General features: G+C 45.8%; 1 protein-coding gene across 2 annotated transcripts in view; it reads right to left on the reverse strand.

Moving 5' to 3' along the window:
• Positions 1–13,992: 13,992 nt before the first annotated feature.
• Positions 13,993–27,574, reverse strand: part of LOC115469421 (tumor necrosis factor receptor superfamily member 10B-like) — a 43,393-nt gene continuing 29,811 nt past the window's right edge. The window contains exons 5-9 of one of the 2 annotated variants that reach the window (XM_030202048.1): positions 26,541–26,623; positions 25,561–25,644; positions 16,770–16,822; positions 15,002–15,122; positions 13,993–14,678 (exon numbers count right to left, since the gene is read on the reverse strand). In XM_030202048.1, the coding sequence (XP_030057908.1) occupies positions 14,380–14,678; positions 15,002–15,122; positions 16,770–16,822; positions 25,561–25,644; positions 26,541–26,623 (640 nt within the window). In that variant the 3' untranslated portion in view covers positions 13,993–14,379. Of the gene's footprint in view, positions 14,679–15,001; positions 15,159–16,769; positions 16,823–25,560; positions 25,645–26,540; positions 26,624–27,574 lie in introns of both variants that reach the window. The other variant, XM_030202047.1, reaches the window with a different exon arrangement.

Consider the following 27,574-nt stretch of genomic DNA (forward strand, 5'->3'; position numbering starts at 1 on the left):
AAGATGCGCTAGGTCTTATTTTCAGGGGATGTCTTATTCAGGAGTAGTAGGGGGACTGTGGCGGTCGGGAACAGTATTGAAGTGGGGGGCGGTATCCTGCAGAAGTAGGCCGTGGCTCGCCTATCTGCCCACAGTGACCACAGGACTCGAGTGGAGCAGAGCTGCCCTGGCCGGGCTGGGAATGGAGGAGGGGTATGAACTAGGGAAGGTAATGGAATGTGGGGCTGGGCTGCTCTGGCTGGGGGTCTCAGGAGGTTGTGAGAGGGCTTAGGGCGCAGGATCATCCCTACCGTATTACAAACGTTAAAAAAAAAAATTCTACGGTAGCTCCGTTCCCCGTTGGTGGCGCTTTATGCGCTCCTCCTGTACATTCGCAACACTTTCAATCCTTCTAGTCTGACTTAGCCCTTGGGCGATGGAGCAGTGCCGAAAGGGCTCGGTTATTCATTTTCTTTTCTTTTATTATTTCTGCAAGGGGGATGTTTCTTTTCTTTCAGGGCTCACTTACCGGTAGTTGATCTTCACAAAAGCGTGAAGGAGGATGGTAGGAGTCCGCTGGACGATAGATTTTCCACCTCAGTCTTGTTTCTTGCATTTCTTTTATGTTATTTCGTCTTTGGGTTGCAGCGAAAAAAATTAAGGTTTCCGTGTCCATGTCCCATTGGGGCCAAACAAAAACTTTGCTAAGTCTTACTTTCGGGGGAGGCCTTATATTTAGCAATACAGCAAAACCTCTACTAGGTCTTATTTTCGGGGAAACAGGGTACTGCTCACAAGTCAGGCCTACTCTGTGTCATGAAACCTGGCACTAGTTTTTTGTTTGTTTTTTTTAACATGCATCTCAAACACAACACTTTTTCTCAATCACAACAAGAGGGGATGCTGCTACCTCAGTTATCGACTCAGGGTTAATCTTGTGGACACCTGAAGGTTCTGCCAAGCACTGCCTAGACCCCACCTGCACCAGTGCACGTGTCCCTACACCATCCACCCACTGGGCTCCTGCTTGCCTCGGGCAAGTACCGCACCCTGCATGCTGTTCCATAGTGGTTTATAGGGACATTGAGACCCTATATAAAACACCTCTGAACCTAATACATAAATTAATAATACCGAATAGCATATTTTACTAGGCCAAATACCAATAATGGGCATTGAGCTTTAACATCTACTATAATAAAACTCACCCTCAACGTTCTGAGAACACTGACGTCAGTGAAGCCCAAGCCCTGACTTCCTTCAAAAAGGTTCGAAGGTTCGTGGTGGTGAAGCCACCAAAATCGCTCCGGGCCCCGCCCTCGAGGGCGGAGCTATGGCAGAACAACGAAGGGGTTGGCAGGGAGGGAGGCGGGGGTGGGAAATCGCTCCGGGCCCCGCCCTCGCGTCAAACATCATGACGTTGGGGGCCGAGCAATGGCAGAACAACGAAGGGGTTGGCCAGGGCGGGAGGGAGGGAGGGTGTTGGCGACGAAAACCTTGCTAGCGCCCGTTTCATTTGCTCAGAAACGGGCCTCTTTTACTAGTAACAAATAAGAGAAGCAACATTGAAATCAGAGATTCAAGTGTTTATTTCAGTAAGATTTAGCACTGTGGAGGCCTTCATATTCAAATTTAAAATCACTATTTGGACTGAATACAAATAATGTATTCGAGGCCAAATCAAATACAAATATTTGGTAGAGACCTAAACAATAACATAAGAATAGACCAATGGTCTATCTAGCCCAGTATCCTGCTTCCAGCAGTGTACCTGGCAGAAGCCCAAACAGTAGCAAGATTCATGCTACCAATCCCAGGACAAGCAGTGGCTTTCCCCATGTCTAGTAACACTTATTTTGTAGCAGTATACAGGACTCTACAGTGGAGAATGCAGAGCACTGATCAATCACATTCAGAGCTAATAAACTACAAAAGTTTATTAAGAAGTAGTTGGAAAAAAGAAATAAGATGTAATTCTGAAAAAAAAAAAAAAAAACAACAAAAACCAATAGATAAAAACAAGAATTAATACGCATATCCTTGTTTGAACAAGGGTCACTGTTTTTAGTGCCTGGGGAGGTTCAGAATAGGATGTATATTGCTGGGACAGAGCCTGGGAATAGGTCACTATCCTCTCTAGTGTCCGGATTGGAAGGTTCTATTGAATTATGAGCTAGCCCCCTCTAGAGCAGCCACAGTACAACCAATGATAACCTAGGGCACTAGCTTTCTGGCCAACTGCAATTCAGAATGTTAAACCTTAAAGCTCCTACTGGGAGACATGCTCTCCAAACCTCACTCTTGCCCAGTTGTTCTCAAACCTGTCCTGGTGGACGACTAGCTGGTCAGGGTTTTATGATATTCATAATGAATAAATGAGAGACATTTACATAGAGTAAGACTGCTACCTGTCTACCAGTCATAAACAAAATATCACTACACATAAATCCCAATTCACTGCAAGCCTCCTGACATATAAACCTCATTATATAAAATGATAAGGAAAGAGAAATCACAACAGAGTGGATCAAATGTGTGTGTAGGGGGGGCGTGGGGTTGCACTATATGTTAAAGAAGGAATTGCGTCAAATAAAATAAACATTCCTTATGAAACAGATAGCAGCGTGGAATCATTATGGATAGAAAGTCCATGTGTGAAGGGAAGGAGTATTCTTGTAGGGCTGTAGTACCAGCCATTGGGGCAGAACTAACAGATGAAGAAATGTTTACAGAGATTAGGATAGCTGGCATATTGGGCAACACTATAATAATGGGTGACTTCTTATAGTGGAAAATAGCCTTTAGATAATTCAAGTCAATTTTTTAGGTGGCTCAGATAAGAGCACCTCTGAGATGTATGTTAAACATTGCCATAATTCAGAAACAAACACAAGGTTTCACAAAACTTGAACCCAACCCCAGGGCTGCTGATTTAGCCATAGTGTGTACATGCACCTTTTCAACAGTTATAAAGAAAAATTATGTTTCTTGCCTGATAATTTTCTTTCCTTTAGTCCCAATAGATCATCTAGCGACAAGTGGGTTATGCCCCTCTACCAGCAGGTGGAGATAGAACACCAGAGCTCTGCCATAAAGGATACAGTGCAGCAGCCTCACTTTCGGAATGTTCTATACCAAAGCAGTAATAAGCCCCATGAAGAAAACTCCTGCCTCAGCCACAAAAAAAAGAGATGAACCAGCAGCAACTGTGGCCAATCAACCGCAATCATTCACCCTGCATCATCCGTCATTAGAAAGAGACTCCTGCAATACTTCGAAAGGACAACACACACAACAGCATGTCAAACTAAGGGCAGGTCTCTGGATTGATCTATTGGGAGTAAAGAAAAAAAAAAAATGATCAGGTAAGAAACATATTTTTTCCTTCCGATATGTCCCACAGATCAATCCAGAGATGAGTAGGATGTACCAATGCAGTCCCCAAGTAGGGTGGGACCACAGAAGTGCTGCAGGATGAACCAGCAAAATGGGAGAAAGCTTGAAATGCAAAGCCGGAGTGCGACTTGAGACCCAGAGACACCCTAGGGATCTAGAACCAAAGAGAGAGCAACGTTCGACACCGAGAGACAGAACAAGGCATAAACGCTAGAGAGGAAGCGAACATGCCATCCCAAGACGTAACATGGGTTGCAATGCAGGGATGGAGGAAGCTACGCCATCCAGACATGGAGTAAGACCAGAGCTCTAGGTAAGGAGCAAAGCGTGACGACCAGATGAAGCCAGACCACCCTCTAGAGATGGGGAAAGCCTGGAACTTCAGAGATAAAACAAAGGATGATGACAGATGGCCAGCATCTAGTGCCAGAGCAAGTTTGTCCACTCACATGGTCTGCACCAACCAGCAACAGAGCAAAACCCAGAGCCAGAGTGAGGCTCGACGCCCAGAGTCGTAGCAAGGGCCAATGCCCAGAAACAGAGCAAGGCCCAATGTCCTGAAAGGAGCCAGGCTGGATAGCCAGAGAGGGAACAAGGCCCCAATGATCAGAACAAATCAAGGCCGTCAGCCAGAGACTGACAGGGATGAAATCCAGAGGTGGAAGAAATGTGGACATGCAGAGATTGGCGGTCAAGGCTTGCTCTGAGTCAGGGCCAGGCAACCACATCCAGAGCACACGGGTCAACATTGTGGGGTGGAGTGATGTTCACCCAGTCCCGGAAAGATCAAGGCCTAACAACCACCCTGGTCAACATCTGCGATGGGGCGACGCCTGACATCCAAGGAGAGGGAAAGGCAGAGGTAGGGCAATACTATACCTGCAAGGAAAGAAATAAACACAACCATTTCAAGTAGAAGCATCACGGCCCCCGACGAAACGGGAACCCAATCCTCCCTTGTAGCAATAGAAACATGCACGCCGAGATATTGGAACAAAGAGCTCCATCCAAAGGTGGAACCTGCATCCAAGGCCGCCACTCAATGAAAGGTCAGATTGTGCTTGATCCACAAAGATGGAATTGCATTCAACCACCAGACAAGAAGCAGAGCTGTCCTGACAGAGGAGGCCAACCTCCCCTCCTGCCAAGGAGACACCATGCACCCTCCAACAGAAAGGCACACAGTCCCACCAGACTGAGAACCACAAGGAGACCAAAAGCCTCACTCTGCACAAAGAGCTGGGCCCCCATGTACAGGTAGTAGTGCCACCACCCAGGGGAAGAGGTGTCCTGAACAGGGCATCCAAGCAGCTGCCAAGAAGCAACCGGCCAAGGGGCAGCGTAGACAGACACCGAACAAGACGACAGCCCGGATGAGCAGGCAGGGTGAAAGCAAAAAAACAGGAGTAAGAACCCCTAACCTTCCTGGTATGCCCAAGAATCCTACAGCTAAGACGTGCATCAAAAGGAAGTGTGGCCGAAGCCGAAGGCAGCCCAAAACCACAGGAAAAACCCTAGCACAAAAAACAAGTAAGAAGCGCCGTGACCGATCAAAGAGAGAAACGGAAGCCCATCTAAGCAAGCAGCCAGAAGTCTCAGCAAAATACAGGCAAAGGGCCACCAGCATGGGAAGACTCTCGAGAACAACCAACTCGAAGAGAAGGAACCAAGAAGAACCACAGGGGGAAGCCCCATAAGGCACCATGGAAAGAAAGCTCACTATAGAAGAGAGTGATCCCCGAAAGGCATCATAGGTGATACGGGGCTACGAGGAGCCCCACAGGGAGCCAAGAACACCTGCAAGCCTCCCAGGAATTCCAAAAGACCACCAAAAGCACCAAGGCATGACCTTACAATGGGACAGAGTGCAACCAGAAACACCTCCAGGGTGCCATGAAACGCTAACTCCCCCACATGCCCAAGGGCTACCGAGGATCTAGAGTCGGGACTGTCCGAAGGAAGCAAGGCTGCCGAGCTCCAGCAATGAGGCATGCACCAAAAAGCCTCAGAAGGGGCAAATGCTGGACACCAGCAACCCAACCGTACCCCAGGAGCACTGCGGCAGGCTGCATTACCACCCTGGATACTGGAAAAAGGCTCCAAGCCCAGCGCTGGAAACTCCTGAGAAAACAAAGCCCGGAAAAGAAGGGTGGGGTTTTTTTCAGTATGGCCTGAGCCGCGCACAATCCTGAAAAACCGGGCCACAACCCGCAGCCACAGTAAAAACTAGGCAATCAAAACAGAAAAGACAGCACCCCAAGACACGCTCTTCAGCCCACCAGAAAAAGACCCAGTAGGCTAGCCCGCAGGGCTGGTCTTAGGCCGAGGCGGCCGCATAGGGCCCCGCGCTTGGGGGGGGCCCTGCGCGGCGCGCCTCAGTCAGCCTCCTCCCAGGGCTGGTCCAACACAGTAAGCAACAAGCAAGGCAAGCATGGCAGGGGGCGCTGCCGCGCCATGCTTACCGCCACTTATCTGCCTGCCCTGGCGCCCTCTTCTCCCCCCAAGGATCATTTTTATTTTCTTTTAAATTTACCTAACCTCTGTCGCCGGAATCTGACTGCATGGACAGCAGCGTCACTGAAAGCGCTCCTCCCCTCCCGAGTCCCCCCGAGGTCTCTAACAGAAGCTTCCTGATTCGTTCATTCTCAGTGACCTGCTCTCGAGGGTGGCACACTGAGAATGAATGAATCAGGAAGCTTCTGCTAGAGACGTCGGGACTCAGGAGGGGAGGAGCGCTTTCAGTAACGCTGCTGTCCATGCGGACTCGGAGGTCAGGTAAATTTAAAATAAAAAGGATCCTTGGTTGGGGGGAGAAGAGGGCGCCAGGGTGGGCAGGCAGTTGGACATGGGAGCGGGAGGGCAAGGGAGAGAGGACCTGGACATGGATGGCAGGGCTCAGGGAGAGAGGGGAATTGCTGGATAGGGATGAATGGAGGGAGCAGGGGACAGATGGGCATGGATGGATATGGATTGCAGGGCAGGGCTCAGGGAGAGGGAAATTGCTGGATAGGGATGAATGGAGGGGACAGAGGAGCATGGATGGGAGGGCAGGGCTCAGGGGAGCATGGATGGGAGGGCAAGGCTCAGGGAGAGAGGGGAATTGCTTTATAGGGATGAATGGAGGGGGCAGGGGACAGAGGAGCATGGATGGGAGGGCAGGGCTCAGGGAGAGGAATTGCTGGACATGGAGGGGAGGGAGGAGAATTGCTGGATATGGATGGATGGCGGAGGGAAGGGGAGAGAGGAGCATCAATGGACATGGATGGGAGGGTACGGCCCAGGGAGAGAAGAGAAATTGTTGGACATGGAGGGCAGAGGAGAGAGGAGAAATGTTGGGAATGGAGGGAAGGAAAGACAAAGAAAGGAGATGCACATGGATGGAGGGGAAGGGATAGAGGAGAAATGCTGGACATGGATGTAGGGGAGGGGAGGAAAGTAGATGCACATGGAAGGAGGGGAGTGAGGAGAAATGCTGGATATGCATGGAGGGAAAATTGCTGAATTTAAGGGCTGGATCGGAACACTTTGAAGGCAGATGCTGAAACTGGAGAAAGGATAGGGACAGGGCTACAGCTGGTAGACAGGACACATAAGGACAAAGGAGGATGGTGGACATGGTGAGAGAAAAAATATCAAATGGAAATAAGACACTGCATAAAACAGAAGACACTGGGACCAAAGCGAATAGAAAAACCAAATGATCAGACAACAAAGGTAGAAAAAAGTATTTTATTCAGAATTTATTAATTGGAATATGTCAGCTTTTGGAAATGTGCATCTGTGATATTTTGCATGTAAGTTTCAATTTTTCTAGTATTGCTGCATGCCGAGTCTGACTTCTTGAGGTAACTTTCCATTCAGTATTTTGCCTTCATATCTGTTGTGTCATGTGTGATCAAGGTGCAATATGCTGCTAGCGTGTAGCATTTGCAGCCCTTTTTGTTTTATTTTTTTTCACAAGGCAGTGTACTGGTGTTTTAGAGCCTGGTGTAATTACAGTTCTGCCTTTCCACGCATAAGGTTGTGCTACTTGTAGTGGACTTAAACTGAATAATTTCTGGGGAGGGGGGGGGGGTTTCATGATAGCATTGTGCTTATTATTTCTTTTTTTTTTTTTTATCTTTTTATTAGAGTTAACAGTTTTCAGAGCATACATTAACGCATATTGACAATAGATGCCATACATTATGCAGTACAAAAAAAAAAAAAACCCTGAACTCCCCCCTCCCACCCCTCTCAGGAACACATCATCAAAGGAATACACATTGTTTTGCCACAAGAATCACCGCATATACACCTCATCCTGTAAGCCCTCGCCACTCTACGTAAGTGGACCAGGTTTTAAGAAATCTCACCATTCCCCCTCTTCGCATGGCAGTTAATTTATCCAGCAGTAGTCCACCTTGGTAAGTACTTGGTCTACAGTGGGTAGTGTTTGTTGTTTCCAATACTTTGCAATTAAGGTCCTGGCTGCTGTAACAATGTATCGTAAAAGTGCAGAGCAGGAGCCTTTGCTCTCTTTTACAACTAAATTCAACAGACATAAGTCAGCATCAAACTTTATCACCAGCCCCATCCCGCTCTGCAATCTGGACTGTAAGTTCTGCCAGAACTGCTGTATCATTGGACACTCCCACCAGATATGCCAAAATGTACCTTCTGCCCCGCACCTACGCCAGCAGACTGCCGATCCATTTTTAAAAATGCGGAAAAGTCGGCTCGGGGTCATATACCATTGATACAACATCTTATACCCATTTTCCAATAAAGGAGTAGCTACTGAAAATGCCAGTAAACGTTTAAATATTCTTTTCCAAACCAGTGGATCATATGTGGCACCCAGTGTCGTCTCCCATTTCTTAATGTATTTGCCCAGTGGTTGGGTCTTATGCAACATAGCTCTGTAAATGCGGGATATCCCCCCTTTACCTTCCCCTGATCTCATGGCTAACTCGAGCTCTGTGTCTGCAAGGGATAAGTCCTCTCTCGCTTTTCTCTGTATAAAGTCTCTAATCTGCATGTAATAGAAGTAATCTTTGTCCCCTAACCCAAATTCCTCCTGAAGTGTGTGAAATGAATGGCACTTCCCATCTTCCCATACTTGGCCCAGCAAGCGCAGCGAGGCTGCAGACCAATGTCTATATACCCCATCTGTCCGACCTGGAGTGAAGTCGGTTGCAAAGATGATAGGGGTCATCACATGATATTTACGCCCAGGGAACCAAGCCGCTCTACATCTAACCCATTCCCCCAGGATCACCCCCATCGGGCCCCGTATTCCCGAGATAAGGTCTCGTATGAGCGGCAAGGGGAGCCACGCTACTGCCCATATTGGCACCCCTTTTAAGCCCCATTGCGCATCATAGGTCCACAACTTATTCGGGCCTCTCTGTACCGAGGATAGCATCTGAAATAGGGCAGCTTTATAATATAGGCTAAAGTTAGGCACTCCCATACCCCCATCTTTCCGTAATTGAAAGAGGACACTACGAGCCACTCGAGGTGGTCTTCTACGCCAGATAAAGGCGAACATTTTCTTATGAAGAGTGTGAAAAAATGTATATGGTATATGAACTGTCACTGCCATAAACAGATACAGAAGTTTGGGGAGTATTGTCATCTTAACCGCTGCTATTCTACCCATCCATGACATATGCAACCCTCCCCATCTGTCCAATTCTTGCAAAAGTTCGCGTAGTTTAGGTAAAAAGTTCTCCCGAAATAGGTCCCCAGTGTCTGGCGTTAATTTAACCCCCAAATATCTAATATATTGAGGCGACCAGAGGAAATGAAAGGAGGTTTGTAGCTGCTCCTGTAGCTCATTCGAGCACTGTATGGGCATGATCTCAGACTTTTGCATATTAATTTTGAGACCAGCTACCTGGCCGTATCCCTGAATTATCTGCATTACAGCTTGCAACGATATCTCAGGCTGCGACAGTGTCAGCAGTATATCATCTGCATAAAGTAGCTTAGTTTCATGCCTCCCAATTCTAATGCCTTGTACTGTAACTTCTGCTCGGATCAAAGTTGCTAGTGGTTCCATGGCTAGTGCGAACAGTAATGGGGAGAGGGCACAACCCTGTCTTGCACCTCTAAACAATTCAAAAGGCTCTGTTGTCGTGTCATTAATTCGCAGCTGACTCATCGGCTGTTGGTAGAGCGCCGTGACCCAGCTTAAGTATTGCCCGCCAATTCCAACTTTCCGTAGCAGTTCAAACAGAAAGGGCCACAGCACTCTATCAAACGCCTTTTCGGCGTCCAGTGACACAAACACTGCCGGATGTCCCAATTGTTTAATTCTATCCAATAGGTATTGCGCTCGCCTAGTGTTGTCAAAGGTCTGTCTATTTGCTATGAACCCGGCTTGGTCCTCGTGAACCAGATATGGGAGTACTTTCTGCAGTCGGGCAGCCAAGATGGTGGTCAATATTTTATAGTCAGTCCCCAGCAGGGAAATAGGCCGATATGAGCCACAACTTTGCGGATCTTTATGTGGTTTTAATAATAAAACCACCTCAGCTAGGCGCCAAGATCTTGGGAGCCCGGTGTCAGCCCGTATAGTATTGAATACTCTAAGTAGAATTGGTGCCAATAACGAGTTAAAACATTTATAAAATCGGTTATTATACCCATCTGCTCCTGGAGCTTTCCCACTAGGCAGACCCTTGATTGCTGATGTCACTTCTTCTAGCTCTATGGGGGCAGATAGCATCTCATAATCATTCCCCCTGAGAGTTGGCATATCTATGTTACTCAAATAGGTCCGAAGGGCCTCCTCCTCCATCCCCTCATCTGGACTATAGAGTCTCTGGTAGTATTCCACAAAGAGTCTCTTAATATCTGCCGGTTGATCCCAAATCCGCCCATCCTCTGTTCTCACTCTGCTAATGACATTCCTTTGCCTTAACTGTCGTAATTTATATGCTAGTATTTTACTGGCTTTGTTATTGAATTCATAAAATTCCTGTTGTGTCTTCTGCATCTGCTCTTTAATAATTTTGAGGTCCAAGTCCAGCAATTGCACCCTAGCTTTATGCAGTTCCACTTGCTGGCTCGGGGAGGCCTGATTTTGTTTGGCCAGTGGATCTAACCGTTGTATTGTTTGTCTCAGAACTGTTTCTTTTTCCTTATGGTCTTTCTGTATAAAGGCTTGTATTGAGATCAAGGACCCCCTAATCACTACCTTCAGGCTTTCCCATAGAATCTCTGGTGCTATGCCCGGGACATCATTGAATTGCAGAAACTCCCTGATCTCTCCTGCGATTTTCTGAACAGTTTTTGGATCGTCTAATACTCTATCAGGGAGCTGCCACCTCAACTGTCTATCTTTTACTGGGAATCCCCGGAGGGTTACAGAGAGAGGGGCGTGATCCGACCATGTTCTTGTATGTATTTCTGAAGATTCCACCTGCATAGTCACACCCGTGCTTCCCATCCACATATCTATTCTTGAATAGGAACCATGAGGAGCAGAGAAGCACGTATAGTCCCGCTCTCCCCCATGTAACACCCTCCAAATATCCACCAGGCCCCACTGATTTAAGAACTGAAACAAATTATCCCGGTCTGATTGTGCATAGTTCGCTGTCCCACTAGAGTTGTCTAAAGAGGGGTCCATCGTCAAATTAAAGTCCCCTCCCAGCAAAAGCTCCCCTTGCACACTGCGTGACAGCTGGGCGCCCAGTGTCTCAAAAAAGGCTCCTTGCGCGTGATTCGGGGCATAAATGTTAACTAAGGTGTAGGTATGACCCCCGAGACTCCCCACCACAATCACAAACCTGCCCCCCACATCTCTCTTGACCATTTGAATTTCCCATTGGTGCCCTTGTTTAAATAATATCCCCACACCCGCTGTCTTTGCTGGATGCCTATTAGATGCCAGGAATTGGAGTGGGTATCTAGAGTGCTGTAGCAAGTGTTCGTGTCGGGGTAACAAGTGTGTTTCCTGTATAAAGAGAACTTCAGCCTTCACCCTTAGTGCCTCTCGGAAAAGTCTCCTACGTTTTAGAGGAGAGTTAAGACCTCGTACATTAAGTGATAAGCATGTAAACCCAATCATGGTGGGACCTTATCTGTAATTCTATCAGCCTTCCTCCTGATCCGTTGCAACTTATCTAAGCAATGTGTAGAGTTATCAGTTTCCTGAGAGATCCCCAGATCCCACCCCCCTCCCTTCCCCTATTCCCATCGGTTAAAGAAGGATAGGGGAAGGGAGGGGGGTGGGATCTGGGGATCTCTCAGGAAACTGATAAAGTAAGGGAGATAAGAATGTAGTTATAGACAAGGATATGGGATAGTTGGACATCTACTGGCGAGTGGTTGGTCACCGTTCTCACAACTTTGGAGGTGGGATACAGGTTTCCCATCGGTTAAAGAAGGAACCTGTATCCCACCTCCAAAGTTGTGAGAACGGTGACCAACCACTCGCCAGTAGATGTCCAACTATCCCATATCCTTGTCTATAACTACATTCTTATCTCCCTTACTTTCCCCATACATATCAACTCGTGAGCACATACATCACATCAACCAAACCTTGAGCCTCAATGTTCATAATGCAACAGTCAAGTTATATTAGATCGTGCTGATGTCAGCTGCTTATCAGATTGTTGTCTAGTGAGGCGCCCCTTGCCTCTCGCCACTCGCGTCCAACGTTGTCTTATCGGGCGTGCATCCCCCTCCACTCTGGTCTGTTCCTCCGGGGGCCTCCGGGGTGCCTCTACTTCTGGCCATTTTTCCCGAGCTTCCTCCGCAGTAGTAACCCTGTGCCATTTTCCATCTTGGTTATATGTCAAAGCAAAAGGGTGCTGCCATCTGTAGGGTATTCCTTTATCTCGCAGGTATCTGGTATAGTTCCGCAGCTCCGCCCGTCGTTTTAATGTGGAAGGGGCAAGGTCTTGATAGATTTCAATAGGGAAGGATTCCCAATGCACCACTTCCAATTTCCGTGCCTTACGGAGGATTGCTTCCTTTGTTTTGTATTCCGTGAAACATGCAATAATGTCCCGGGGCACGTTAGCTTTCGTGCGTGCCAGCACTCTATGCGCTCTGTCAATTTTGATCATGGAGGGCATCACTTCTTGCCCCTCTTCAGATAGCAACATATTCGCAATTTGCTGTATGGCCTGTTCGCAATTCACATATTCAGCTTGCTCCGGTATGCCTCTAAAACGTAAATTAGATCTCCTCCCTCGATTTTCTAGGTCTTCCACCTTCTCACTCAGGGACCTGCACATGGCCTGTTGCGCCTCCAGCGTAAGTTCGACGGAGCTCAGGGCTTCCTGCTGGCTCTCCATTTGTTCATCCAACTCCTCCACGCGGTGTCCCATCTCGGAGACCTCGCCCCGGAGCTCAGCCGCTAGGGTCGCAAAATCTTCGCGAACCCCTTTAATGTCCGCTCGAATCACCTCCAGCAGTGCCCAGAAATCTTTTGCAGAGAGTTCCCCCTCCACCGCAATGTCTTCTGGAGATCTATCGCGTCGGGCCGTGTCAGCTTTCCCGCGTTCTTCTGCGGGCGCCATCTTGTCCGCCATCTGCAGCGGCCGGTAAGAGAAGTCTTTTAAAGATTTGCGGGGTCCGGACGCCTCCTTGCCTGCCATCCCCGTGCTCCGCTGCTCCTCTAGTGCTCACTAAGTCCGATCGTGTGCTCCGATTTCGCCACCTGTAGTTATATATTATCGATCTTCGTTACTGGCGTGTGGAGCTGTTCTCTCACACAGCCATCGCTCAGCGTGACGTCACCACTCCCTCTGTGCTTATTATTTCAATCAGTTTTTCTGTACAAGTTTAGCTTCATTTGTCTTTATTTGAAATTTCATAAATAAAAAATTTTCTAAAAATTGAATATCAATGGGGTGGAGCTGGGGTGGGGGCAGGGCTAGGATGGGGCCCCACCAAATTGGTCTGCACAGGGCCCCGCACTTGCTAAGACCAGCCCTGCTAGCCCGGGCCGCCGATAGAGCCCCAGAACCCAGCCATCTGGAAAAGGCAGGGTGCCTTGAATGAATATGCTTCTAAAACGCCATGAAGAAAGAAGGCCCAGCTGCCAGATACAATCACCAACTGTCCGCAAAGTCAGTTCAAGCTTTTCTACAACTGTAACAAGTTATAAAGCATGTGGGAAGTTCTTTATTATACATCAGTTCTTGCTCATGGTGGCATCTCTTTTTATATATGCTATCCTCACATTTGACAGCAGTCAGAACACCACATCCTTATTTCATAGCTTGTAAAATGAAGCAATAAATTACATTTAACAACAGTAAAATAAATACATATCACACACAGACATTCACATTTGCTTCTGGAACAACAGTTCCAAGGTGCAAAATTCACAAGTGTTTTCACATACAGACTCTGCACCAGTTCTCAAGGGGAAAGTAGCTGTATGCTTTCCTTTTGACAGCTGCCCCAGGAACATGTACAATGCAGAGATTTGTCTTCAATTTTTCTGCAATAAACAATTCCTTTCCCAGTGCACATAGTTTTGGAAATGTAAAATACACACAGTAATATTCCACACCTAATCCCATCCCTGGGAATGTCTTAATGGGATAGGAGGTAATGTCCTATTGTGTATTAAAAACAGTTAAAAGATAGAAAACGGAAAGTAGGGTTAAATTGTTCTCTGGCAACGAATTCCAAAGTTTAATTAAACGTTGAGTGAAGAAATATTTTTTCTGATTTGTTCTAAAACCTGGCAGAAGCACTACTACACTCACTGTAAAAATAAAATTAAAAATGCACAGTGCATTTCTACACTAGCTTATAAAGCAGCACTTAAAGCTAAAATCTGGATCTTCACATACAAATATATGTAAGGTGGGCTCTTCCAACAGCAAGCTGTGATAAACAGCTTTTGAGCACAAAGATGGTGAGGGGTGTAAGGAAGTGTTTCTGCTGCTCCCCTCCCTTCTGAATTCATGGTGTCCAGCACACAAAGAGCAGAACCCATGGAATGTGCACCACACCCACCAGCTCATCAGTGGACACTCTTGCTCCTCAGTCCTCCGTATCATACTTGTACTGTGATGTCTGGACAAGCTCATCTTCGATTTTCTCTGCCACCCCTCGTAGATCAATCTTGCACAGAGCATCCAGTAAAGTGTTCACAGATGCCTTCGACCCAGTTCTGTCCAGCCAGCTATTCAAAAGCTGAATCTGTTGCTCCCTCACATCACCGTGGTAGTTTTGTTCGGCCACCGAAATCTCATTGTCGGACACTCTGAGTTCTCGGAGGAACGTTTTCCATTGTTTAAAAGGCACGTTATTTAAGAAGATGGAGAAGGATTGACGGAGGTCTGTGAGATCAAATGAAAAGAAAGGAAGAGAAGTTAGTAACAAGCTAGCAGGAAGCTTATGATACTGTGAATGCTTCCCCACTCCCTCACTGAACTGTGAGCTTACAATACTGTGAATGCTTCCCACTCTTCCGCAGCACACCTCCTCACTAAACTGTGAACATAAATCCCAGCGGCCAACACGTCAGACCCAGATATTCAATGCCAGGGCCGGACATGGATCAGTACTGAATATTGGAACCTAATTCTGTCCATGGTGGCCAGCATTTAAAAATACACTGAATGATCTGACTGGGCACACCAACCTGGAGTACGACACTTACCCACTCCAGTTTCAGGAAGCAGAGGTCTCCTCTCGCGAGTCTCTAGAGTCCTATTCTGCTCATTGTCATCTCTTTCTGACCTTCTCGATCCGCATATTCTTGTCAAGATGTTAGGACAGCCCTTGGAAACAAACACTCCATCTTTATATCTGTGAAACTTTCCAACATATCAGAATCTCTCAATATCATTTGCTGGATAAAAAAGCAGATTTTTCTACATTTTTCCTGATTTTTGAGGATTTTTTTCCCCCCCCAAATTTCACACATTCATTTGCTTAAATGTTTTAACATGAGTTAAAACTTAACATGCATAGATAGATTGAATGCATGTTAACTAGTAGAATAATTTGTGTTAAATTGATTTTTTTGCACACAAAGGGGACCTTTTTAATAAGATGTGCTAAGAAATGGGCCTTTCCCGTGCACTTAGCCCACTTTTAGTGTGTCCCAAAAAAGGGCTTTTTATCTTTATTTTTGCAGGTCCCACACTAATTTTTTCCATTGGTGCATGGGACTAGCCAAACAATTTTGGAGGAGCTAAGTGCTTCCGTGTTAAGTGTGCAGTAAGCAGCACGAGCTAATGCGTGTGCACTAGCTGGTTAGTGCTTCCATGACTAATATGCCCATGACACGATCCCTCAAAAAATAGTGTTAAAATAGTTTGTGCACAATTATCACTCACGAACAGTGAAATTACTGCAAAACACTTTAGCACATCTTACAGTAAGCCTTCTTGGGTGCACTAAGCCCATGATAGGGCTTAGCACACCTTTGTAATTTTTATATTTCAACATTTTTATTGATGACAAGACAAAGAAACATCTCCAGCAATTTAAGTGTACATACAGTCAAATATCAAGGAGTGTACAACAGAAGACATAATATTAAAGTCGGTCATCAAACTTTAACAATTTTCCTCCCCCCCTCCCCATTCCAACAACCTATTAGTGGTTTAACCTTTGTAATTTTTAAAGGTGCGCAAATGAACCAAATGTCTGCTAACATATGCCCAATAACTCCTAGCACATGCACAGTTTCCCTTCTCAATTCACTTACACCTTCATTTCCCCCCCAAAATCTACTTCATGTCTCCAGCCCTCTCCCCAAGAAACACTGCTAAATCCCTAGTTACCCAGAACTAATATACAACTGCATCAATCCCCAAAACACATCATGCAATCAAAAACAAATCTCTACTATAATAAAACGCAACCTCCCAACGTTGTGAAGCTGACTCCGTGGCTTCACTGAAGTGAAGGGTTCGTAAGGTTCGTGAGATTCATCACTCTTGTCACCATCTCTCTCGGCCCCGCCCTCGATCAAAATGTGATGACATCGAGGGCGCCGGACCTATCAGAGGCGCGAGGGCGAGGCAGAGAGAGATGGTGTCAGACTGACGAACCTTACGAACCCTTCACTTCACTTCAGTGAAGCCACGGAGTCAGCTTCACAACGTTGCAGGTGCGTTCTATTAAACATCGCAGGGTGGCTGGAGGGTTGGGGGGAGAGAGGGGGGCAACGACCCTGGAACTTGGAGGGGGGGCGGGCGGATCCTGCAACTGGGAGGGAGGGAGGGGTGGGGTGACCCTGGCACACACACATTCTCACACACACTCTCGCACCCAGTCTCACTCTCTCTGTCACACACACTCACACACTCACACACTCACACTGTAAAACACACACACTCCGAGGAAAACCTTGCTAGTGCCCGTTTCATTTGTGACAGACACGGGCCTTTTTTACTAGTACATATATGAAAGCTTACCTGGAACAGCCACAACAAGCTCTCAGAGCCTGAATGTCTTCTACCTGGAACAGCTAGAAAAACATAATCATCCTCTTTAGAGCAGGTTATTGCACCTTAGGTTGTATACATCAAGGGTAATTTTACAAGAGGGGTCTAGGCAGGAAAAGCACACATTTTTAAAATTTCATATATACAATTTAAGCAAATTAAGGGCTCCTTTTACTAAGCTGTGGTAGCGATTCCCGCATGGCAAATGTGACGAAGCCTATAGTAACTGAAAGGTCTTCATCGCATTTGCTGCGCTGGAAATTACTAACGCGGCTTTGTAAAAGGAACCCTCAACATCTTGTTACTTTGAAAAAGAAGCATAACGAGGGAAATAAAACATGAATCTATAGAGGGGGGGGGGGGGGGAAAGGAAAGCAACTCCACAAGTCCCCCAAATATAGGGTGGCAGAAAGAAATAAAAAGGGGTTACACAATCAAGAAGATTACAATAGAAATGACCAATCACAATAATTCAACCATTTTCACCTTGGTGTGGAAGTAATGGCGATCAAAATCTTTTAGCATCTGGAACATAAAATATGTAACTATTTCTAAAATATTTAACAAAACATTTACAGGGATAGCTATAGAAAAAGGCAGCACCTAAGCCATGTATTTCTGCCTGTATGTCAAGAAACAATTTACATCTTTCCCGTGGTGATCTCACCAAATCAGAAAACTACTACTACTACTTAACATTTCTAGAGCGCTACTAGGGTTACGCAGCGCTGTACAATTTAACAAAGAGAGACAGTCCCTGCTCAAAGAGCTTACAATCTAATAGACAAGTGAACGGTCGGTCCGATAGGGGCAGTTTGGATTCACTGAACGGTAAGGGTTAGGTGCCGAACGCAGCATTGAAGAGGTGGGCTTTAAGCAAAGACTTGAAGACGGGCAGGGAGGGGGCTTGGCGTAAGGGTTCAGGAAGGTTGTTCCAAGCATAGGGTGAGGCGAGGCAGAATGAGCGGAGCCTGGAGTTGGCGGTGGTGGAGAAGGGTACTGAGAGGAGGGATTTATCCTTTTCACTGATACCTGCCTTCCAAGCAATGCTGATGGCAAAAGTACAGTACACTACCTCTTGCCATGATACAGCTCCATGGGTCTGTGTCCAAGAGAGTAGGAATAGGACTACCATTGGTATTGGTGAGTTGATCATTAAAAACAGGTAGGATCAGTTGCAAACTTGCCTGTCTAGTACAAATGTAGCAGACCTCACAAACTGCCTAGGTAGGGTTTTAAGAAGTGCTGAAAATGAGGAAACTTGCCTGGTAGAGGTGGGCATATGATGTAAAAGGGCCAAGAGGGAGGCCAAATTTAAGCCTAGATCGGGGGTGGGGGGGAGAGCGTAGTTCTGAAGTATTTTCAAAGGTTACAGTTAAAACAGGGAATAAGTGTACCCAGATAGAGGATGCGGAAAAGGCTGAGGTAGTTTAGTTGGTTTTAAATGTCAAGCACATACATATAAATGATTTGCTGATACTTTACTTGAATTGGCTGCTAATAATACGTAGACTGTCTATAACAGTAAAAATAATTCATGTAGATGTCTACAGGCAACTGTACAAGGTCCATAAAAGTGAAGAGCGAGACAAACATCTTATCTTACAGACGGTATGGAAAAATTGATAACCAATGAAACACTGCAATACCAGGGTTTAAATCCTATGAAAGAAACAATGCAGCTTGAACTGGTGATGGAGGTGGTACTGTATATTAAGAAGGGCATGGGATGTCCAACCTCAGCCCTCGCCAGGTCAAGGTTTCAGGATTTCCCCAAGAAATATGCATGAGATCTAATTGCATACAATGGAGGCAGTGCATGCATATTTCTTGGGGAAATCCCGACTGGACTGAGGTTGGACAACCCTGCAGCTAAAGTAATACACAATAAGTTCAATTTTATTGATATACTGCCAATTAAAAAAAAACCAGCTAAGTGGTTTACAGAAATTTAAAAAGGGAAGTGGGGAGATATACAAAAGAAAATCACCAAAACATTACACAAAAGGGAAGAACAGGAGGAATGAATACAATAGTATGAAGGGAGAAGTTAGGGGATGGGCAAAACAGAAGGCAGACAAAGCACCAGAGTGGAGGTATAGCCTGATAGTGAGAGTAGTGGGCTGCGAACCAGGGGAGCCTGGTTCAAATGCACTGCAGTTCCTTGAAATCTTGGTCAAGTAACTTAACTCTTCATTGCCTCAGGTACAAGCTCAGATTGTGAGCCCACCAGGAACAGGAAAAGACAAAAAAAAAAACACAACCCTACAGTAACAACAGGTTCTGACGTGATACCCAAACTGCTCTTTAGAGAAAATAAGATTAGCTAAAAAAAAAAAGATGGGGAACCTGAAGCTTACACTTAGTGAGTGATGGTCAGTATCAGTAGAATGGGGCGATACAATTGAATTCCCTAAATCCATATTGTAATCTGATTGCTGTATTTTGTATCAATTATAATCATTTAAATTGAGTTGCAGTAGTCCAACTTCGTAATCACAAAGGCCAAGATAAGTATACAGAGAGGAGAGAGATCAAGTATAGACCAAAGAGAACACATTTGTTTTAGTGTAAAGAAACAACTAGAAATGGCACAAGAAAATTGGGCCTGAAAAGTGAATATAACTCCAAGGATCTTCATGGAACAGGGAGGGTGCAGGACATGAGAATGAAAAATGGCAGCCTCTGATTTGATTTGATTCTAATTTTTGTCCCATAAATTATTTGTGTAATATCCAAACTTTAAGACAGAAGATCACGTTCAGATCTTGTTCAGTAACAGGGGGATCCAAAGATACTTCCTTCTTTTCACCTTGATGGCCCAGAAGAGTCCTGAATGGTGCACCTATTTTATAAAGACAACATATGCTAGAGCCTGACCAAATATTGGTTTCAGTTCAGATTCAACACTGAAACCAGCCTGAAATCCGGGTTCTGGCTGAAAATGCTAGCACATTTTTGGCTGAAACAAAACTCCACACCGCTAGTCTGTGCCGCCACAAGCCTGGGCCAGACCCCCCACCCCCTCAAACAAACCTGTCCCTCCTGGGCTGCCCACCAACTCCATCCTCCCCCACCCCTAACCTGTAGGCCCTCCCCTGCTGGTCTAGTGGCCTTTTCAGAGCAGGGGCAATCCTGAGTTGCTCCTGCTCCCACCTGCTGCATAGTGACTTCCCATGACAGCCTCGCAGCCGTCAGTTTGAGATTGAAAATCACATGAACAGAAGCAACTGGGCAGGGCCGGTCTTAGGCAGAGGCGACCAAGGCAGCCGCATAGGGCCCCGTGCTTAGGGGGGCCCCGCTCAGCGCGCCTCAACTCTGCCTCACTCCGACTGACCCCTGCTCGGACGACCGCATCATGATCCCACTCGGCCGCTGCCGCTCCGCTCCCTCGACGTTGCGGCACGGTGCCCACCCCCCGCTGAGACCACCGTCAGCAGCCTCCCGCCTCCCCAGACCCCGACAGTTGCACCGACGGCCCCGACAGACAGTTGCAGTGCCAGCACAACGGCCCCGGCTCCTGACAGAGAGTTGCAGCGAAGGCTCACCCCAACGTTTCACTTCCCGCTCAATGTCCCGCCTTCTGATGAGGTATTTCCTGTTTGGCGGGCGGGCGTCACTGAGCGAGAAAGCTGCCTGGAGCCTGGTCGGAGGTAAGCCGGTGTGTGAGCGAGTGTGACTTAAAAATAAATAAAGACAGTCAAGTGGAGCTTGAGCTGGAGCAAGTTTGTGCCACTGCCATTCAAAGGCAAGCCAGGTATGATGATAACTTTTCTTATAAGGAAGAAGGAAGTTTCAAACCCCTTTTGTGCCATTTTAAAGGTAAATACTATTGCAGTAGTCTATTATTCTCCCATCAGTGATTAAGTCAAAATTCAGTGTTTTATGAAGGGCAGTGACAGGAAAAGATCAAGAGGTTAGCTAAAGTGGTGCGTGAATGTGAGGGGTGGGACAGGGGTAAGTGGAGAGGGCTAGTAGTGTCAGACTTTACTGTTAATTTGCCCAAAGTTATTGAAAACCTAAAGAATCAGACTAAAAATTGTCCATTTAAAGGTACTTATCTTGCTAAGATGGCCAGATCATGTGTATTTAGGAGAATTTGAGTTTCCAAAGCAAATAGCATTGTAGCCTCAAAAAAGAGGGGCATTTCTCTAAGCATGTTCAGCTTAGGAGAGGAAAAAAGCACATATAAAATCCATTTCCAAGGAATCTTTTTAAATTAAAAAATAGGGGAATTTGAAAGTACTGGATCTTTTTCTTAGTATTTTTCCTTTATTCTCCTTTGTTATGAGAATTGGAACTACTAATTGTAGTGGACTTGAACTGAATTTCTGGGGAGGGGGGGTCATGATAGCATTGGGCTTATTATTTCAATCAGTTTTTTTGTACAAGTTTAGCTTCATTTGTCTTTATTTGAAATTGCATAAATAAAAAATTTTCTAAAAACGGAATAATCTTATCAATGGGGTGGAGCTAGGGTGGGGGGCGGGGCTAGGGCACGGAGGGGCTAGGATGGGGCCCCACCAAATTGGTCTGCACAGGGCCCCGCACTTGCTAAGACCGGCCCTGCAACTGGGGATTGCTCCTGCCCATGTTGGTTCCAATCCCAAAATGGCAGCTGCCGCTGAGAGAAGCTGTAGCCACCATTTTCACTATGCAGCAGGCAGGAGCTGGAGCAACTTGGGGTTGCTTCTGCTCCAAAGAGGGTACTAGACTACCAGAGCTTTTAGGCCTATGAGTGAAGGATGCAGGGAGGGCAGAATTGGTGGGCAGCCCAGGAAAACAGGTTTTTTTGTTGAGGGGGGAAGGCTGGCCCAGGGGGAATGGGTTTGTTGCGAAGGAAGAATTCTACGGTGTCAGTTTCAGCCAAAACCGAGCAGCGAATTTTGGCCATAGATTTGGTTTTGGCTGGAACTGAAAACCCTGGTTTTGGTCACCCACTAACATATGCGCCTATGTACCTTTACAAATTGCCTCTCCAAAAACATTCCCAATTGAAGTTACACCTGCTCCAATGTAGAAGGAACTTTGTGCTTGTAAGAACTGATATGCATGCATTTTATACAGGGACAGTGTTGACATGCAGGGGCCCAGGGCAAAAATAGGGAAAAGTGGCCTCAAAGTCCATCTTCAGGCTATGTCTCCTTCAGACTGAAGCAGGCTTGGGTCTCCCTGTGGCAGGGGGGGCTCAAGGCAACTGTCCTGCTTACCACCTCCTAACGTCAACCCTGATTTTATAAGATATGTACCTATTTATATCTCACATCAAAGTAGGTGCTATGTTTTCTTCTAGTTTCTTGTGAAATATAATCCCAAACTCAAGTCACTTATAAAATCTCCCGCCCAACCCCCCCCCCCCCCCCCCCAAAAAAAAAAAAAATGTATATACACTTAGGTTAACTTCTGAAACACAGTACAAAAGGAGGAAAAATGAAATGGGGGAGTCAGTATTTAAGTAGACTAGGAGCAAAATCTGAAATAAGACACAATTGGACAACAGGGATGAAAAGAGGAAACACAGGGATTCAATATATAAAGTGATTAGGGACAGTTTTACCATAGATCAGAGGCATTTAAAGGGGAGAATCTTAAAAGGTGGAAAAGAGTGACTACATACACATTCCTCACTCTGAACGTTACCAGTGGTGTGCCACAAGGTTCGGTTTTTGGGCTGTTTTTTTTAAACATTTTTGTAAGTGATATTGCTGAAGGGCTGTCTGGTAAGGTTTGCCTCTTTGTGAATAAATACCAATATCTGCAATAGGGTAGACACCCCTAATGGTGTGGATAACATGAGGAAAGATGTAGTGAAGATCGAAGAATGGTCCAAAATTTGGCAGCTAAGATTTAATGCTAAAAAAATGTAGGGTCAAGCATTTGGGCTGCAAAAGCCCGAGGAAGCGTTACAGTTTAGGACAAAGTACTTTTGTGCACAAAAAAGGAGCGGGACTTAATTGTGATCGTATGTGGTGATCTTAAGCTGACCAAACAGGTAGAAAAAGTGACTGTGAAAATTAGAAGGATGCTGGAGTGATTAGGGAGAGGAATGGCCAGCAGGAAAAAGGATGCAATAATGTCTCTGTAAAAGTAGAACACCGTGTAAAAGTTTGGAGCTCGCAGCTTCACAAAAGGTACAAAACAGGATGGAGTTGGTCCAGAGGGCAGCTTCTAAAATAGTCAGTGGTCTTTGTCATAAAACGCATGGAGACAGACTTAAATATCTCAATATCTATAATTTGGAAGACAAAGGAGGGGAGATATGATAGAAACATTTAAATACCACTGTGGAATAAATGCACAGACGGCAAGTCTCTTTCGGCTGAAACTCTGGAATAAGGGGGCACAGGATGAAGGTGAACGGGAGTTACCAGAGGAAATGCATCTTTAGAGAAATGGTAATGAATTTTGTGAAGTTTAGGCAACTCCAGTGTTGTGGATCACTTTGTCATGTGCTGTGAGGATGCTGTGCAGTTTGGGGGGGGGGGGGGGGGGAGAGATTTTGACTGTAAGATGAATACTGTCAGTAATGTGGATATAACCAAGACTACATCATGTCTGGATGCTTATATGGTTGGCATAGTGGAGACTTGACAACCAGCCTTTAATCATTGGTGACTGGGTCCCCCCACACTAGAGGCGGGCACAGTTCTAACCACCTTGTAGGGTAGACTGGGTGGACCGTGTCATTTACTGTGTTACTGTGTGGAATGGCCTCTTGGTGGAGGTGGTGGAGACGAAGACTCTCTCAAGTAAACAGGATCTCTAAGGGAGAGGAAGGGAGAGTAGATGGCATGGATGGGCAGGCCTGGTTAGGCCATATGGTCTTTATCTGCCCTCATTTTTCTCCATTTCTATGTAAAATGGGAAAAGAGTGAGTCTCCTTTTCTGTGATCTGCATGTAGGCATTCCTGGGGGTGCAGTTTGAGTGGAGGTACAATTATTTATGTTTATTTCACAAGTGATATACTGCCTTTTTGTTGATACAGTCAGAGGTTTACAGATCTATTTTTCCAGGTATTTTTCTGTCCCTACTGGCCTCACAATCTAAGGTACAATGTACTTGTGCATTTTATAATTCACATGCACTAATTTACAGCTTCTTCATTTAACAAACTGATACATGAAGGGCAATTCAAGCAAGGATGCCCACTGCATGAGTAAATGTCTGGAATACTAGAACATACCCATATCAGTGCCAGCAGGGCACCTACATGCAAATAACCATTTAACTTGATAGCGTATTTTGCAACGGGGGTGTACACAGGAGTGTAGATGGCTGGGATATGGGGTTGCTCCCATCTACGCACACAACTTACAGAATACTGTGTGTCCCCACCAAATTTATACCAGGTTGTCACATTGACTGCAGCACGAGAATTTCTTACTTCATAAAAATATTTTTTGTTTATTCCAACACTCTCTAATGGGTCCTTTTTGGATCAGAAAGATATAGCCCACTTCATTACAATCCAAGATGGCCGACTAGCCAGCAGTTCTGCGATGAGCTCCTGGAACCTGGGGTCGGTCCCGAAGATCCTGATCACACTCCAGGGCCCTAAACAGAGCCATAGGGAGCCGAGAGAGTCGTCCGAGACTCCCGCGGCGCCTACAAGGAAAAGAACAGTCAGGACTTCCTCTGATGGACCGAGTCGAGCGGATGAAACGTGGCGGCCAATGCACACATTCGCTAGGATCGAGTTCACCGTGGTCCACTTTTTAAGCCTATGAGGCGAATACCCTTTTTATTCATTTGAGCAGAAGCTGTGCTCTCGACGGGGTTCCAAGGCTTTTCCCTTCATTTATAAGGTGTTTAATAACTATATCATCTGCCACATTGAATGTCAACCAGTTTGCGGTTAACAGTTTACTACTGCCTAGTGTGATTTGTTTGTTTGTGATTATGTGTCACTCCACTGGTCTATATTTATTGGATAACTAGATGACAAACACAGAGGATCCCTATATAGAGAAAAAGATGGAATGAAAGCAAAACTTTATTGACCTTCACACTCAGGGCATAGAGGGATGTCAACTACGCGGAGCAACAGGTACAATTCTGGCCAACCTGTTGGGCAGAAGAGATGGACCATACTGGTCTTTATCTTCCATCATTTACTATGTTACAATGCAACCACAACCCGCCCTATTTCAGATATCAAGGATTGACCACCAAGGTGGAGAAACTGGATCCGTTACAAGAGGAGCAGTACAACAAAAGGGGAGTAGAAGGATCAACAAGACTCTTCCAGAAAGCCAAAAGTGTAACCACAGCCGGCCCTGCCCTAGCACAGGCTATCACCATGAGATGGCATAACTGCAGCTGGTGCTGTCTCAGCTATCATTTGTTTCATTCTGCATCTGAGCTGCCTACCTCAGTTTGATCTCTAGACTCAGCATTCACTACTCATTGAGCCCCTGCAAAATGTTCTTGGCTTCTACGCACTGTATAAAGGTACCAGACTCTTCCTGCACGTGATCACCTGCCCTGGTTAGGAATTCTAACAGCCAGCCTGGGTCCAGTTCCTACCGGAGAAGTTGGAATTACAGGAAAGCTGTGGCCTCCCTAGCCCTTGCTCCTCCAGGTGCCGTCTACCTAGTCTCAGCTCATGTGTGTCTGGACTCTAAGCTGCAACCTGTCTGTCTCCTGATGATAATTTGCTTTTCTTGAAACTCTTTGCAGCATACTCAGGAGATCTGTTTCATTTGGTTTTACTCTCTACATTCCGTATTATCTCTCTCTCCAGTTCTGCTGTTTTCTCACCTGCTTTTTTCCAAAAAATGATGTAGATCAATATAATGAGGAAAACCACAATAACCACAGCAACGACGACACCCACAATTAAACCTGAAAAACAGAAGAGAGATGGAAAAAATTAAACAACAACCACAGCCTGAAATCAAGTCCCGAGCCAGCCTCCATGCTAGAACAGCAAAGAGAAACAGGGAAATCAGACCGCTACCACCGTGCCAACCAGCTCCCCAATTTTCAGGGCACGTGAAATCCTGATGTGACCCCACTGCTGGCATGAACTTGTTGTTCTGTTATTCGTAAGGTAACTAGCAGGGAAATGTGAGCTACAAGTCCAGAAAAAAAAAAAAAAGAGTTAGCAATCTTAGCTCCCAGAAGGTGGATAAAATAGAGCCCTGGGGAACATGTTGCTTCTAACAGAAAAATGGGGGTGTGGCACCCAATCGTCACTTTTCTTGTTTAACGTTTACACAGCCTCACACATAACAGAGTGTAATTAGGGTGACCAGACAGCTCCATGTCCTATAGGAAGCAATGATCCTGCTTTTACTCTGTAGTATGCTGGATTGCTGTAGTTCCCATTTCACCATGGCGTAAAGCCAGGATTAGCTCAGAATAAACCACACGACATGGTACCTAGTAAAGGTCATCACAGTTTAGCATATACAGAGATCCTGAAAAAAGGAAGGCAACATTGACTGACTTAACCGAAACTATTTTAATCTTTAAAGCTGTAAATACATTTTTTACTTATAAACTGCAAATATAAATATAGCATTTACAAGCATGAAGTATGATAAGAAACAAGAGAAAATCCTATCAAAATTGAACTTCTACAAGCATTTCTGCTCTTCCTAAAAATGTCCAACAAGCAACCATTAAAAAAAAAAAAAAAAAGAAATGAATCCCCAAACAACATATCCTGCCACTCAGGAGATAAGACACTGCTGCCACCAGTTTAGCTCCTGAGCAACAGCCACAAGACTACTTACTAGATGAATTCTCCGTGCGGTCGTCACACTGAATATCAGCAGTAGCATTACAGGGCCTCACCATATGCTTCCCTTTAGGGCACCTGAAAGAGAGAGGAAGACAGTCATGGAGGGGGCCAGAATGAGAGAGAGAAGAGGACGGAGTGAAATGCATGGGAGAGAAGTAGGGAGGAAAGTGACAAGCAGAAAGAAAGGGGATGGAGGAGGAAGGAGAAGTGATGAGTGGGTTCGTAGAAAGGGAAGGAAAAAAACAGAGAAGAGCTTACGATCCTTACTAAGGGGGTGTGTGGTTGAACAGGGGGTTCCCATGCTTTGTGATTTGTAATGCTGCCCTATGACACTTTTCTTCCCTTCAGTGTATTTCCCTTGATTGGCCAGCAGGTGGTGTCTGACCTCTGCATTATAGTGATAGCAGAGGTCCATTTTCTTTTTAGCTTACCTTCTCCAAAGAAAAGAGGAAAGCCCCTGAGGCGAAAAAGTAACCTGCAACGTCACAACCTTAGTGCTAATGCTCTGTGCCCTGATGCCAAAGACCTAGTCCAGAATATGGTAGAACTCAGTCTCAGTTGGGAGTGTGGAGGAATCAGACTGCTGCACTGAGACCCAGTTCAGTTCCTGTAAGCATTTCTCAGGGAATTAGCAATATGAATGGTAACAATGCCAAAAATAAGGACTAAAGATGTGCAATAATCAAATAATTCTTGGAGACTAGGAACATGAAAGGATATAAGAAAAAAAATATTCCATAGATCCAAATTCAGATTCAATCCATAGGTTAAAAAGAATCAAGGAAAGTTGAATGGAAATGAAAAGTGAACAACAGGATGCCAAGAATCATGGGAGCCAACTTTTTAGAACGCCTGGGGGTGCTTAACCCATCAAAAGTTACTCTGCCTTGGGCAAAGAAGATATTTGCTCTACATTGGGGGTGCTCAACACTGTTCCCGCTAAACTGAGCAGGTGCCCTCCTGACTGCACTGCTGCTTCTTCAATTTTGTGTTTTCAATCACTAGGGACAGGCAGGTTCCCTGGAG

The sequence above is a fragment of the Microcaecilia unicolor genome, chromosome 4, assembly GCF_901765095.1.
Source record: "Microcaecilia unicolor chromosome 4, aMicUni1.1, whole genome shotgun sequence".
Taxonomy (NCBI): Eukaryota; Metazoa; Chordata; class Amphibia; order Gymnophiona; family Siphonopidae; genus Microcaecilia; species Microcaecilia unicolor.